At 36.8% G+C, this 16,767-nt stretch overlaps 1 protein-coding gene across 2 annotated transcripts; it reads left to right on the forward strand.

Moving 5' to 3' along the window:
• The first annotated feature begins 1,626 nt into the window (after positions 1–1,626).
• Positions 1,627–8,034, forward strand: LOC132629839 (IQ domain-containing protein IQM3-like). 2 transcript variants are annotated; one of them, XM_060345222.1, is made up of 9 exons: positions 1,627–2,024; positions 3,512–3,626; positions 4,597–4,662; positions 4,743–4,845; positions 5,414–5,487; positions 5,576–5,722; positions 5,826–5,918; positions 6,539–6,640; positions 7,341–8,034. In XM_060345222.1, the coding sequence occupies exons 1-9, from the start codon at positions 1,756–1,758 to the stop codon at positions 7,824–7,826; spliced, it is 1,455 nt and encodes a 484-aa protein (XP_060201205.1). In that variant the 5' UTR covers positions 1,627–1,755; the 3' UTR covers positions 7,827–8,034. The 2 variants fall into 2 exon arrangements, with proteins under 2 accessions (XP_060201205.1, XP_060201204.1); XM_060345221.1 differs by having other exon boundaries at positions 1,630–2,024; positions 4,757–4,845; positions 5,400–5,487.
• The last annotated feature ends 8,733 nt before the right edge of the window (positions 8,035–16,767 follow it).

Below are 16,767 nucleotides of genomic sequence, written 5' to 3' on the forward strand. Positions count from 1 at the left end.
CACTTAGCCATTTACACACCCCTTAAGAAAATACTAACTCCTAGACAAAAATATGTAATTTGACCAAACTATCCCTAATTAAATAGGTATTGGGATTTGATCATATAACACTTAATAGGGGCACATATGGAAAAACAAGATTAATTCTTTCTTGATTTTCTAAGTGAACTCTTTTTTTGATCTAAGAAAAAAAAGCTAAGTTGACTCTTTTTTTGATCCGGAGGGAGTATTAGCTTATTAAAAAAATATTATTTTTATATTTTCTTAACAAGAAATTACACTGATGTTATAACATATTTATAGTCAATATCACCATGTTTTTGAGATACAAATACCTATTTATTAGAGAGTTGATGAGATGTTTGATCAAACTTTCAGGAGAAAAATAAGTGTATGTATAGTAACTAATAACAAAAGTTGTTCTGTTGAAAACTTAAATAAAAATAGTCATTTCAATTTTTGAAACCTTGGCCAAACATAAAGTTGATGTTCTAATATTGACAAATATATTTTGGCAATTAATCAACCAAACGTAAATTGCTATTCGAATAGTAGCTTGCAAAAAATATTTTTTGAAAATAAGCAAGTTGTTACTCTTCACAAAACAATTCTGAAAAATCAAATGGCAAATTTTAAATGTTTGGCAAAACAAAATATTAAAATCATGAATTTTAAAAGTATTTAATTCATACTTAAATTTCATATCAAGTCTAAATTAAATAGGGCGGGTTATTAAAAAAAAAAAATCGATGAAAAAAAAAGAAGTTACTGTAATACTCCCTCTGTCCTAATTTATGTGACACCATTTTCTTTTTGGTATGTCCCAAAAAGAATGTCATCTTTCTATCTTTAGAAACAATTTAACTTTATGAGAAGATTTACAGCTACACATTTATATAAGACCTGTTTTGTATCACACATTTCAAAAGTCTTTTTTTCTTTCTTAAACTTCGTGTCAAGTCAAATGGTGCCACATAAATTGGGACAGAGTGTAAAAGAAACTCTTATTCCAAGTAGGTGTTTGGACATGGGATTTGAAACCATGGTTTGAAATCAGCGTTTGGACATGCATTTCATCTCATGGTTTCAAACCATGGTTTGAAATCCCAAATCATTCAAAAATCCATGATTTGGGGTTTCAAAATTTTTTAAATATAAAACTTGACCCATAAGTTTATATTATGTAAAAAAAAGACCCATAAGTTGGTAGATATTTTTTACAATTACTCTCACCAACCATTTACCAACCTTTATTTATATCTGCCATGTTGGAGGATTATATTAAAGAGTAGTTATATTACTATTCATATTAATTTTTTTTATTGAACTAAAGTTTGATTAATTAATGTTATTCTAAAAAGGTCTTCCAATAGCGTATTAATTTTATTATGAATTATGACTTGCTCATTTGATAAGATTGTATAAGAATTAAGAATATTTTAATAATTTTTTCATAACTTGTGAAATTTTTATAATTATAAAAAAAAATACGACTTAAGAAAATTCAAATTGAATGTCCAAACATAATTTGATGTCGTAGTTTCGGTAGAGGCGAGTATACCTCTTTAATTTTTGAGCGCGTGGTAGTTGGATGTCAAAAATTGTTTCGTCCCAAATTTTTTGACAAGTGGAGTCTGTAAAATATATTCCATCCGACACTCATTTGGAACTCTGAAAATACTGCGTTTTCTTCTCGGACAACACACTGTCTACCGAGTCTGAAGGGGGGCTTTGTATTTGACGAAATCTCACTCAATGGAAGTCGAAACAAACGGCGTATCAAATTTCAATGTCAATAGAAAAGTGCTTGACATGTCCACATGTGAACTCTCGGAGCTCCGTATTCCCCATTTTCGGAGCTCCGACAACATGTCAACTACTCCAGAACCTGAAGGTTTTGAATGTGATAATGGAATGGTTTCATTTCCGGCTTCGAATGCTGCTAAGAGATTGCAGAAAGTTTATCGGAGTTATCGTACTCGCCGTATGTTAGCTGACTCTGCTGTCGTAGCTGAAGAGCTTTGGTACGTTTTCCCATACCTATTTAATTAGGGATAATTTAATCAAATTACGTTGACGCTCTTTTGATCCGGAGAAAGTATTTTGTTAGGTAATTTTCAAATATGTAAATTTAATTATTTAAAAAACTAAAGATATATATATATATATCCGAATTCACATAAAATTAGTTGAAATTTAAACTGTGTCACATAAATTGGGACAGAATAATACTCCTTTCCTTCTCAATTATGTAACATGTGGGATCATTTGGTATGCGGACTAAATTATTGCGGTATTATAATCCTGTGATTATAGTCCTGGGATTAAAATAATCCCAGCTATGATGGGATAAGGTGGGATATTCTAGGATTAGTTTTGGGCTTCATTTTATACTATGTTTGATGTAAGGTGTAAAATTATTCTGGGATAAATTTATATCTTGTACTAAATATGGTATAAAAAATTAGTGTTCGGATATCCCAACTTATACCATGCACCGAAGATTATTAGTGCTGGGATATCTTAAGATTCAGACTATATGAATTTTGAGCAAATATTTTTTCATATTTTAAGAAATATTGCATCTTATATACTTGTTATATGTTTTTTTGTATATTTAATTATAATATATTAGCTGGCTCTGCTGTGGTAGCTGCAGAGCTTTGGTAGGAGTTGTAACTAATCAGTACTGGAGTATTACTCATTATTCACTGCGTGTCAGTATCTATTTATGTGGCATTTTTTATTTTTGTGATTCAGATTATGTTAACTTTGATTAATAATTTAAAATGTATCTTTTTCGTTGTGTTGACATGAGATGAAGTTTAACTTACAGTACTTTTGTACAGTTTTTCAGTATTTAAATTTTAGGGAAAAGGGTTAAAAATGCCCTTTTACTTTGGAAAAAGGATTAAAAATATCCTTCAAATTAATTTTGGGTAAAAAATACCCCTCCCGTCATTAAAGTTTTCAAAATATACCCCTGTCTTAACGGAAATTCGCAACATAACCCGATTTTATTTTTAAACCCGCTCCATTTAAAACCGACCCAACTATATAAAAAATTCATATGCGACCAACTTGTTCCCGAGTCCTATATCTAGAGCCACTAGGCACAGGAGCAGGCAACCCATATGCGTTTTTTATTTAGTTGGGTCGGTTTTAAATAGAGCGGATTTAAAAATGAAATCGGGTTATGTTGCGGATTTCCATTAAGACAGGGGTATATTTGAAAACTTTAATGACGGGAGGGATATTTTTGACTCAAAATTAGTTCGGAGGATATTTTTAGCCCTTTTCCCACAATAGAGGGGCATTTTTGACCCTTTTCCCTAAATTTTAATTTCAAAATAGTGAGGTGATGTAATCCAATTTAGCTTTGAATTATTCATCAAATTAACTCTCGCTAAGCAAAACATTCACATAAATTAGGACAGACAGAGTACCTTTAAGGAAACTGTGTTTTTTCTTTTTACCTGTTTTTATTTATTTTTGTGCTAATGGTATGAAGGTGGCAAGCTATAGATTATGCTCGGTTGAATCACAGTACAATTTCTTTCTTCAATTACTTGAAGCCGGAAACAGCAGTTTCACGGTGGAATCGCGTAGGCTTGAATGCTTCCAAGGTACAGTATTGTTTACATTTTAATTTGTAGACATTCATAGTAAATATTTAAATGAAAAAGACAGAACTGTTAAGTGTCATGGGACTTATTGTACAAGGATTATAATGCTGTGATTAATTAAATTTATTGTTAGTTGTTACTTATGAATAACAAATGGAAATTATGCATAGATCGTGATTCCAAAACTATGGGTACATGCTTGTACAAGTTGTGGTTTATAAAAGGTATATATTGAAAATTATTAAAAATTCTTATTATTTCATTGCTATTTTATACCAAGACAATTTTTTTCTTTTTATATTAGTAGAACTAGAACATGGCCCCTTAATTTAAAGCTGTTTTTGTCATGTTAGGTGACCTTTCGTACTCCAGTCTCTATTTTGTGTAGTTTAATGTATAGGTCCGGACCAACATAAGTTTTGCAGATATAGTTATGTGGAAATCTCTGCTAGATCAAAATAATAGTATGTTAATAATTCAAAGAGCCCCTTTGGATTGGCTAAAAAGTTGGTCAAACCAGCTCATAAGTCATTTTTTAACTTATTTAGGTGTTTGGTAAAATAGAAAACAGCTTAAATTAAGATAAAAAGTGCTTAAAATAAGCCAAAATCAAGAAGTTGCTCAACCCAACTTATTTCTTTGGCTTAAAAGCCATTTTAGTTTGACCAACAACTTTACCCTTTTATTCCTTATATGTTCTATTAATTTCAATACTACCCTTACTTCTAAAAATCCTTTAAGTAATTTTATCCAAACACGTAACTGCTTATTTATAAAATAACTTTCGGCACTTAAAAAGTACTTTAAGCACTTATGCTTAAAAGTCACTTTTTTCAGCTAATCCAAATAGGCTCAAAATCTTATGATGGTTAATTGATATTGTAGTAGTAATGCAAAAGTTTATACCAGGATTAGTTTTTCTCATCCAAAAAAATCAAACATGCACTAATTGTATGTACATTCCGGCCAGGTTGGTAAAGGCCTGTCAAAAGATGCGGAAGCCCAGATATTAGCTTTTCAACACTGGATTGAGGCGGTGAGTCTGCTTTATTTGAATGTGCTCCTCCCTCAATTTTACTTTCATTATTAATGAGATATGATATTTGATCTATGTAGTGTGGTAATTGTAGATTGATCCACGCCATCGGTATGGGCATAACCTGCATATCTATTATGAAGAATGGTGTAAAACTGATGCTGGTCAGCCCTTCTTCTTTTGGTAAGGAAGCTGAATGCTGAAACTGGTATCATGCATTATCTCAAATGTAAAATCTTCAGGCTGTCAAAGTCCAGTTGTGCGGTCTCACAAAAGTTTTTGGGATGTAATAGCAGCTTTATGCTAATTGTCATAAACCCTGCATTTGATTCCTAGCTAGGTTAACTATTTCTTTATTATTGTTTTGGGTTACTGTTGCAGTTTCTGTTAAAAATTAGTTGGGATTTTAAGTGTGGTGTGTTGGTCTGATTTGCATTCATCACTAGAAGATAAAGCGATTTTTGTGCAAATTTATTCCTTAAGATTATCTTGTAAATATTGTTATATGTTAAAAGTTGCAAGCTTAAGAGCCTGTTTGGATGGGCTTAAAAAAAACAACTTATAAGCTGCTTTTTTTAAGCTAAGCTAAACGGGTCCAATTATTTTTTTAGGCTTATTTTAAGCACAAAATGTCTTATAAGCTACCAGCCAAACACTCAAAAAAGCTGAAAACAGCTTATATAAACTAAGCCAACGGGCTCTTAGTCTGGGTATTAGAATGACTTAAGCACGTGCAGGTTGGATCTTGGAGATGGCAGAAAGGTTGATCTCAAAGAATGTACAAGATCTGAACTTCAGAAACAATGCATCAAGTATCTTGGACCTGTATGTGCTGATTCTTTTGTACTTAATTCCATTGCCTGATATTAGCACACAGCTCCTAATTGTTCCCTCCTAATCTTTCTGTAATCAGCAAGAGAGACAATTTTATGAGTACATAATTTCTGGAGGGAAAATAGTGCATAAGCTAACCGGAAATCTTCTCGACACAACTAAAGGGCCGCGAGGGACAAAATGGATCTTTGTGATGAGCACCTCAAAACGACTCTATGCTGGTGAGGTGAGCGGTACAGAATTGCAGCATATTTGTTTTATTAATATTTTTAAAATTTATGATTATCCTACAAATTCTTAGTAAACTTTCTTTCTGTAATGTCTTTCAGAAAAAAAAAGGAATGTTCCACCATTCCAGCTTTCTGGCTGGTGGGGCTGCTTTAGCTGCTGGACGACTGGTGGTAGAGGATGGGACTGTGAAGGTAGACTGATTTAAGTATCGTAATCACTATATGAATTGGCTTGTTGTATTAGTTTAATCAGGGCATATGTTAAAAATCATATTGATCAGGTAGGTTATCTTTCCCTCTGTCAGATATGATGTTAGTAAGACTTCCTAATTGAACAATTTGGCTCCATCATTAGTATAAGCACTGTCTGTGATGATTCTTTTGCAATTTCCTTGCAACTCTGCACCATATAATTGCATAGAGGTTTGTTATATTGACTCTTTTGCCTTGATATACCTGTGTTGGATGGATATGACATATGTATAGGTATGAGTATTTTGTGCAGATATTCTTCAAATACCCTTAAAAGTTGGGCCCTTTACCTGTTTATGTACTGGATACATACCCCATATCCATGTTCATGTAACACAGGCATAGGAAGAGCTGAAGCTGTAGAAGTAAAACTCGCATTCACTACCTTCTTCAAAAATCATTTTTTGGCTTAGGGCTGTTTTGTCTTCAACAGGACGTATGAAATAAAGAGGATACTGCCACCTGAATCATATGCATGCAATTCTGAAGCCTAATCTAAGTTGCTGTTACAATATTTTGCTAGAATTCTGCTATACTCATGACATTTTTTTTTCCTTCAGTCTATTTCACCTTACAGTGGACATTATCGCCCATCGGATGATAGCCTTGACACTTTTTTATCAATTCTCAAGGAAAATGGAGTCAACGTGGATGAAGTTAAGGTGAGTGATTTTCATGTGTCTAGCGTTACTTCAAAATTTCTCTTTTAATGTCTACACATCAGAGAGCTGTTTATCTCATTATATAATTACTTTTGACTATTCAGAAATTTATTTTATACTCCATTAAGTAAGACCCAAGTCCTCCACCACCTCAGAGCCTATCATGAGCTATGTTGCTCAGACTCTTCAAATATCCCACCGGATGCATGTTGGATCCTCCAAAAGTAGTGCATTTTTGGAGTATCCAACACGGAAAGAGCAACATAGATTATAAGTACAGCGGGGAATACTCTCCTCGGGCTATAGTTCAAGATAAACAAATAAGAGCCTTTATTTTGTTGATAGAATTGCTCAACTCTCTCAAATGCTCTTCCCTTGTATGATTCTATCAAGTAATTGCTTTAGTGCCATTTTATCTTTCAAACATTAAGCAACTATATTCCTTTTCCTCTTCCTAGTCTTATATTTCTTTCCCTTGCTTTTGCATTGCTTCCTGTGTTTACCCTCTCTTTTTTCTATTCCCCCCCTCCCCCAGGCTTGGGGGTGGGGGAGGGATTTACCTTCAAAGCGAAGGGAACAATGCTTAATCCATGTCCTTTATCATACTGTCTGCTTTGCATCGGATTTGACTTGTGGTTTCGTGTGACTATTTTCCAAGTTTTAAACTAAATAATCCATGTCTTTTGTGATCTGTCATCAGATAAAAAAGGGAAATGAAGACCCCGAAGATGTAAACTCTGTCGAAAACCGTAAATTTAAACTTTCAAATCTATCAATCTCTCCTCCTCAAGCAGTAAACGAAGAGGAGAAAGACCATTTCACAGAATCAAACGGAGCACTACAAGCTGAAAGTAGTACAACTAGCTACAAGAGAACCCTCTCAGGCGGCCTTCAGAGTCCAAGAAGAGAAGTACCAAAGACCGCTATACTGGAAAGGATCAATTCCAAGAAGTCTACAAGATCATATCAACTCGGTCATCAACTCTCTCGGGTGTGGTCAACAGGTGCCGGTCCAAGAATTGGCTGCATTGCCGATTACCCTGCTGAACTAAGATGGCAAGCCTTGGAATTGACTAACATTTCACCTAGACCTTCTGCATCATCAACTTCTAGGCCTTTCGACACTCTTTGTTCACCTACTTGTTCTTCACCGGTTTTTGGCAATGTACTCGTGAAGTCTTCTTGAACCCGAGTCCTTTTTACCATTGTTGCTGCTACAATATGCTCTAGCAAGTGTAAATGGCTTGTTCTTCAGCTTATTCTCTGGGTCAGTTAATGTATTTAATCTTTCGAGTATGTGCTGTGTCCTCAGGAGTCAACTTACTGCAAGGACACAAAGGACTGTTTTTATTGAATCTGCATCTCATTCCAATCGGATTTCCTTTTTCTTCCAATTGGCTTAACATGATTGGGAGAAAACATGATGACATTGTTATGGTGTCTGCTCGAAATATTTGGGTGAAGGGATAAGAAAACTATCTCATTAGTTTGCCAAAAGAGTAACAAAAAACAAACCCAAACTTGATTTTCATTCGTTAAAGAACCATCGAGATTAAATGATTAGATGATCAATGTTGTTCATGTTGCTGAGAAAGTTTCTGGTCCATGTGACTTGAGGGAATGCATATAGAAGAAGCTCAAAGTACTGGCGATCTTTCTACTTTGGTCACTAAAGTACTTAAATATTAATATTAAACATGGCAACTGGAGTAAAAATAACACTCACAGACTACCTTTGACCTTATTTTTATAAGATAAATATTAGGGAAAAGGTACAAATATACCCCTCAACTTTGCGATTTAGAGCAGATATGCCCCTCGTTACAAAAGTGGTGCATATATACCCCTGCCGTTACAAAAATGGTGCAAATATACCCCTGCAGTTACAAAATGGTGCAAATATACCCTTTTCACTAACAGAATTTAAAAAAAAAAATCATTTAATTTATTTTTTAATTAAAAAAAAAAGTCTACCTATATTTTCTTTAGTAGACATAGTTTTCTAAAGCCACATGATATTTTTTTTTTCTGGTGTGTCGGGTCTGGTAAGTTTAAAAAAATGGGTAGACTTATTTTTTTAAAGTCACGGAGATATTTTTTAAAACTTACCAGACCCGACACACCAGAAAAAAAATTACCATGTGGCTTTAGAAAATTATGTCTACTAAAGAAAATATAGATAGACTTTTTTTTATGGTAATGTACAAAAGAAAAGCTCAACAAATTACCAAAATCATTTTAATTTTGAATATGCACTCTCAATCTACAAGTCCATTCAATGCAAAAAATCATTTCCTAATTTGACTTCTACTACCAAATCCTGAAACCTTTAAACACATTTACTAACAGAAACAATATAAAGGGCCAATCTTTTGATGTTTTTTTCCCATTAATAGAAAGATTCTAATTTCCCTCAGATATTTAAAGAAATGGGTACGTGGATAAAAATTTTACCTCTTACTCTCTGCAAAATTAACAAGGAAAAAGAGAGCCTTAAAAAATCCAGCTGAATTATGAAACTACCTCCCTGTCTTCTCACATATCATCATGTCAACTGGCCACACCCCTTCATCCGTTCATCGTCATGTCCTACGTTTTCCACCTTTTTATCATAAAAAATCGACTAAACAACATGCTACAAATAAATAAATAAATAAATAAATGAAGTTTATCCTATTTATTTATCTTATGTGACATACTTTATTTCATTGGTTAAAAGGTAAAAGACATAAATTGACCTCTAAATTATACCCCAAATATCGATATCACATTTAAACTATACAGACGATCTATTACACATCTGAACATCTCAAAAGTGAATTTAATGCCACCTTTTGAGCTGATGTGGCACATTTTTTTTAATTAAATAATAAGGGAGTGCGAATAAAATTAAAGCAAAAATAAATTTTAATTACAATAAAAAACTAATTCCCACCCCACTCCACCCCACCACATCTTCTTCTTCACAACACCCCGCCCCCCGTCACACCACCACCTCCAATCACGAACCAGCGCCTCCAACGAAGCTCCACCACGACGGACCTCACCCTAGCCCCCTTGCTCCTCCTTCGCCACTGTCAAGAACTCCACGAGCAACCATCCACACCCACACCCACCACCACCCCACCGGAAAAATCCCCACACCCATCACCACCCCCACCGGAAAAATCCCCACACCCATCACCACCCCATCGAAAAAACTGAATTGAGGAACAAATCATCCAATTTCTCCTCAATTTCGTCCCACTTACACTCAAATTCGTCCAAGTTTAAGAAACAATACGTAACTACAATGAAGAAATTGCACGAACTGCCCTTCAAATGGACTGGATAAATCAAATTTTCTTCATTGTTGTTAAACAATGAAGAAATTGCACGAATTGCCTTTCAAATGGACTGTTGTGTGGGGAAAGATATTGTGTTTCCGGTGGGATAAAAGAGATGGGGTGGGTTGAGTTATTTAGTGATGAAGAAGATATAATTATTGGAGGAGTGAGTGATGGTGGTGGTTCGGTGGTGGATAGAGAAGATGAAGAAGAAGGGAGAGGGCGAGGGGGGTGGGGGTGGAGGTTGAGGGTTATAAAATTTATATTTTACAATAAAGAAAAAGAAAAAATAAATAAAATTTTAACTAAAAGAAAAAAAAAGAATTTAAAATTTAAAATTTTTAAAAAATCTGATGTGGCGCTGACGTGGCGAGCGAGTGTATTACACCTCCCCTTGTGCAACTGGTTATGTGTACATCAGGGTGGTATTAAATTCACATCTTAATTGTTCAGGTGTGTAATAAGTCGCCTGTATAGTTTAGATGTGAAAATGACTTTTGGGGACAAGTTTAAGAGTCAATTTATGTTTTTTCCCTTTGTTAAAAAGTAATACATTTTGATCTCACGACTATTCATGACTAATTTTACAATGTAAATGTTAATTTTCCCCTTTTTAAATTTTTAAATAATTACACATTTCACTTTACTTCACTGCTACTAATAAGCGGGAATGGGAGGAGCTTCCGGTCAATAGGAATTGACGGAAAAGTCCTCTGAATGGTCACTATTTAAGACCTCATTAGCTCTATAGGTCAAACTGTCCGTAAATAAATATTCCAACTATTTCTTCAGGCAAAATTTAACCCACTGAATTAGTAATCTAAATAAATAAGGCATAAGGTGAAACTAATCTTTTTTAATGAAATGAAAATTATAGTTCAACATAGTATAGTATTATTGGGACCGTGCTCAGCACGGGCTACGCTTAACTAGTGATCTTATAAAATGATATACATGAATAATAGTAGACAATTATTTTCTAATTTAATTGCAAAGAAATAGAGATGCAAATGATCAATCAATTCGTGAAATGATAATTTAATAGATCCGATCACCTAAAGCTATTCACTGCCAATCTCAACATATGACAAAGTGGCATACAAAATTGGAGTACATCATCTTTAACAATTAAGCTATGATTTAATTAGGGAGACTAAAATACGTATTGCACCATTTTTCCTTTAATTAAGGTTTTCTCCCATTGAGTTTTGCTGGTAAGGTTTTTAATGAGGCACCTAACAATTTAGAATTATATATATATGTACTCTTTTCTCTTCAAATATTTTTTCACAGAATTTTTCCTGATAAGATTTTGACGAGACACATTACGTATTAATGAATATTTAAGGGGTATTGTTATGAGTGCACTTGTTTGGATGTCCATTTATTACTCCCACAGCTTACAAGAAGCTTATAAATAGCTTGCAAGTAGCTCTGCAACCAGCTTCCCAAAGAAGCTAACTAGTAGCTTATAAGTAGCTTTACAAGTAGCTTCATGAAGTAGCTTATAAGTAACTCACACAGCAGCTTGCAAGTAGCTTCTTTGAAGTAGCTTACACATCAGCTGATGGAAGTACATACCAGCTTCAGTTCTTCTATAAATAGGAGTTAATTCATTTTAGTTGTACATCAATTTGAAGAGTAATAAAATCTCTCTCTCCACCAGCTTTTTTGATAATATTTATTATTGTTGTGATGATTCCGATACAATTGGGCCAGGTACTCAAGTTGGGCATAATGATCAAATTGGGCTAGCTAAGGAAATTGAGACGGATCCAGTAAGAAGGAGCAAAAGGGCCACAAAACCACCTCAAAAGTTATCAGACTATATTTGGAATCCTGGGTAACTAGGATGGGTTAGGTTAACTATATTCAAGGACAGGGATATTAAATAGCTGGTAGAGATATTTTGTGCGTAGGCTAATATTGTTAGAATCTTCTCTCTCCACTATCTGTTCTGCTCTTTCCTCCTTTCTCTGTCTTCTTTTCTCAGACCTTGTCTCCTCTCTGTTTTTTTCTCTCTATGCTTCTCTTTCTGTAATCCTTCTGCTTGATTTCCATTTTCATTGTAATTGCAGTTACTAATTCAATCAAAGAAATCCTTGTTCGTTTGAGTATTGGTTGTTTGTAGAAAGTTCATTACATTTGGTGCTTTCATTGTTGTCTACCATGGTAGACCTTTCGAACCCCTCCACTAAGGAACCACTGTTACCCACTCCTGATGCTTGATTTGTTATCTCTCATCAGTTATCTGAGTTCTGTGTGGCTATGGAGAACAACACCAAGGTGATGCAGGATATGGTTGCTCACATGGCGAATCTCACTACAACTTTTCGACCTCTGGTGGCGGAAGCTTCGCGGTTCCGTACTGTTGACTCAATTTTGGGTCAGCCGAATGCAAATCCGGCTCACCCTACTTTGCGCCACAAACCAGCTCCTGTAGAGTTTGGTCGTTTTTCTAATCTTAATCCGGAAGCTTGGGTGTTTCAGGCTGAACGTTATTTTGACTTCTACTCCATTGCCGATGACCGGAAGAACTCGAGGGTCGTTTCTCCAAACTCCGGCAAATATCCACGGTGTCGGAATTCAAATCTCGCTTTGAAGCTATTGCGAATAAGTCCATTGCGTTGCCTGAACGTATGTTGGTGCAGTGTTTTGTGTCTCGGCTTCGAATGGATATCCAGTCCGGTGTTCTGGGCCTAAGGCCCAAAACTTCAGAGGAGGCAATGGCTTTGGCCCACACTGAGGAGCAACGCATAAATTGGGAGCAGGAGTTTCAAAACAAGCCCACGAAATAAGCCCACTTACTCAAAATCCCAGTCTCTTTTGTCGAACCCGTCTTCTTCATCGACTCCATTATTGCCCAATCCCTCTTCTTCGACGACTGGACGGTTTCCCCTCAAACGCCTTACTCTGGCTGAAATTTCACAACGCCGAGAGAAAGGTCTTTGTTTCTATTGTGACGAGTAGTATACACTCGGTCACAAGTGTAAGTCATCGCCCCAGTTGTTGCTTATTACAGATGAGCCCTTTGATCCAGTATACAAACCCGATTCGTTCGTCCCCGACGACGTTTTGGCTGAAGAATTACAGTGTTTGGAAATTCAAGAACATTCTGCTATCTCTTATTAGGCCTTGGCTAGCGGGACTTCACCAACTACCCTCCGTTTTAAAGGCCATGTCAATGGCTCTCCAGTGCAAGTGTTGTTAGATGGGGGCAATACCCATAATTTTGTTCAACCTCAGGTGGCCAAATTCTTGAACTTAATTGTGGAGACGACCCCTTCATTCCTAGTGGCGGTTGGCAGCGGGCAGCGTTTACTTTGCAAAGGTGTAGTCCGGGATGTTCAATTAACCATTCAAGGTTGTCAGCTATGCATTGACCTCTATATTCTTTCATTCCATGGGTCTAATATAGTTTTTGGTGTAGCTTGGCTGGCCACACTTGGACCAGTTCTCACCGATTACGGTACTCGGCAATTTTAATTTTCTCTCTATGGTGCTTGTTATAGCTGGTCTGGTGAACCACCAATTGATGTTCAGCCAGTTCAATTACACTGTCTACAGCACCTAGCTTCTGTAGATACGGTTGCTTCTTACTTTCGCCTGGAGCTAGTGCAGGATGATTCTATTGAACACCCTCTGCATCCTCCGGATCTTACTACCCTCTTAGGCAAATTTAAGGATGTGTTCTGTATGCCCCGAGGCCTTCCCCCTTATAGACCACAAGATCATGCCATCCATTTACATCCTCAAGCTGATCCAGTCAATGTCAAACCATATAGGTATCCTTATTTTCAAAAGCAAGTGATGGAGCAACTATGTGCAGAAATGCTTAGTGAGGGGATCATTCGACCTAGCACGAGTCCTTTTTCTTCGCCAGTATTATTGGTCAAAAAGAAGGATGGAACGTGGAGTTTTTGCATTGATTATAGGGCTCTCAATGCCATTACTGTCAGGGATCGCTTTCCCATTCCGACCATAGACGAGTTTTTTGATGAGTTATATGGGGACAAGTATTTTTCCAAGTTAGATTTATTATCAGGCTATCACCAGATTCGGATACGCCCTGATGACGTTGCCAAAACTGCATTTCGCACACATGAGGTGCACTATGAATTCCTTGTAATGCCGTTCGGCCTGTCCAATGCCCCCTCGACGTTTCAGGCCACTATGAACTCGATATTCAAGCTCTTTCTCCGCCAGTTCGTCTTAGTCTTCTTTGACGACATACTAATTTATAGCGGGTCCTGGGAATTGCACTTAGAGCACATTTATAAGGTTTTACAGTTGCTCCGTGATCACCACTTGGCTGCTAAAGAGGCGAAGTGCTTGTTTGGGCAAAAAAAAAAAACTGATTACTTAGGGCATGTGTTAACCCCGGAGGGTTTGTTTGGCAGTGGATCCAGCTAAAATACATATAATTCAATAGTGGCCTTCACCTCGGAGTATTAAAGTTGTTCGAGATTTTCTAGGGCTATCAGGCTATTATCGTAGGTTCATCCGTCAATATGCATCAATTGCAGGGCCTTTAACTAATTTATTGCACAAGGAACCTTTTTGTTGGACAAATCGTAGCCAAGAGGCCTTTGACGCCTTGAAGAAGGCCTTAAGCACAGCGCCAGTGCTATCTCTACCAAATTTCACATTAGAATTTCATTTGGAAACTGATGCCTCCGGTATTGGGATAGGAGCAGTGTTGTCCCAACAGGGTCATCCCATTGCATACTTTAGCCAGAAACTTTGTCCCCGGATGCAACGAGCTTCAACCTACCATCGCGAAATGTTTGCGATTACACAAGCTGTTAGTAAATGGCGTCAATATTTGTTGGGGCGTCGGTTTGTTATTTTCATTGATCAACAAGCCTTGAAACATCTCACGGAACAGGTAATTCAAACTCCGGAGCAACAAAAGTGGTTGACTAAACTAGTCGGGTTTGATTTTTCTATCATCTGTAAATCTGGGCAATCGAACCTTGCTGCTGATGCACTCTCTAGAGTTTCCCTGGCCTCTTTCAATGCTGTTTCAGGGCCAACCTATGATTTTATTGAGGAACTGCGGAACACTAACCAAAATCACTATGAGTTGCTCCAGTTGCGGCGCCATATCGATTCCATTAGTGATCACTTAGGCAATTTGGTCTTTAAGGAGGGGCTCCTATTCTTCCGAGGCCGTCTTGTTCTGCCTTCGGACTCATCGCTGAGATTGCAATTATTGAGTGAATTTCATCCCTCACCAGTAGGAGGCCACGCTGGGATCTCACGGACATTTTATTGATTGTTGTCGAATTTTTATTGGAAGGGTATGCGTAAGGACGTGGATACCTTTGTGGCTTCTTGTCAAATCTGTTAGCAAATGAAAGGTTTGATCAAACAACCTGCTGGTCTCTTACAGCCGTTTCGCATTCCGGACTTGGTATTTGAAGAAATCACCATGGATTTTATTACTTGCCTACCTAGTTCTAAGGGTAAGGCCACGATTCTCACGTGGATCGGCTATCTAAATATGGACACTTTATTGCGCTTCCATCTACCTTCACTGCTCAAAGTGTTGCGGCAGTCTTTGTCTCTGAAATTATTCGACTTCGTGGTCCTCCCAAGACAATTGTTACTGATCGAGATCCCCGTTTTATGACTTCCTTCTGGAAAGAGATTCACATATTACAGGGCACAACACTATCTATGAGCACAGATTACCATCCTCAAACGGATGGACAGTCGGAGACTCTCAACAAATGTGTGGAACAATATCTTAGGTGCTTTGTTGTGGATAGCCCACATGAATGGTCACCATTGTTGCCCTTGGCCGAATACTAGTATAACACGGCACTTCAGGCGGCTGCTGGAATGACTCCCTTTCAAGCCTTGTATGGGCGGGCACCTCTTAATATTCCTCGTTATGTTCTGGGCAGTAGTACGAATCAATTGGTGGAGGATTATATGTTGCAAAAAGATGAAGTGATGGACTTACTGAAAACTAATTTGATGAAAGCTCAGAAACGAATGAAGGACATGGCCGATTGAAAACGCCAGCATGTAGAATTTTCTGTTGGAGAATGGGTTTATGTGAAGTTAAAACCTTATAGACAACACTTCTTACGGCTCCAACGCCATCACAAGTTGGGCAGGCACTATTTTGGTCCGTTTAAGGTTCTGAAGAAGATAGGTGAAGTCGCTTATAAGCTAGAGTTACCTGATGAAGCTAGAATACACCTTGTTTTTCACGTCTCAATGCTTCATCGGTATGTAGGCATACCAGAAATTAGGTCACTCCTCTTCATTTGCAAGATGTTCCTGTTACACATACGCCGGACCTTGTGGACAAGGTCCTTATTGGGCTCGGAGGTAATGTGATGATTCCGGATACAATTGGGCCAGGTACTCAAGTTGGGCATGATGATCAAATTGGGCCAGCTAAGGAAATTGAGACGGATCCAGTAAGAAGGAGCAAAAGGGCCACAAAACCACCTCAAAAGTTATCAGACTATATTTGGAATCCTGGGTAACTAGGATGGGTTAGGTTAACTACATACAAGGACAAGGATATTAAATAGCTGGTAGAGATATTTTGTGTGTAGGCTAATATTGTTAGAATCTTCTCTCCCCACTATCTGTTCTGCTCTTTCCTCCTTTTCTCTATCTTGTTTTCTCATACCCTGTCTCCTCTATGTTTCTTTCTCTCTATGCTTCTCTTTCTGTAATCCCTCTGCTTGATTTCCATTTTCATTGTAATTGCAGTTACTAATTCAATCAAAGAAATCCTTGTTCGTTTGAGTATTGGTTGTTTGTAGAAAGTTCATT

This window comes from Lycium barbarum, chromosome 3 (genome assembly GCF_019175385.1).
Source record: "Lycium barbarum isolate Lr01 chromosome 3, ASM1917538v2, whole genome shotgun sequence".
Lineage (NCBI taxonomy): Eukaryota > Viridiplantae > Streptophyta > Magnoliopsida > Solanales > Solanaceae > Lycium > Lycium barbarum.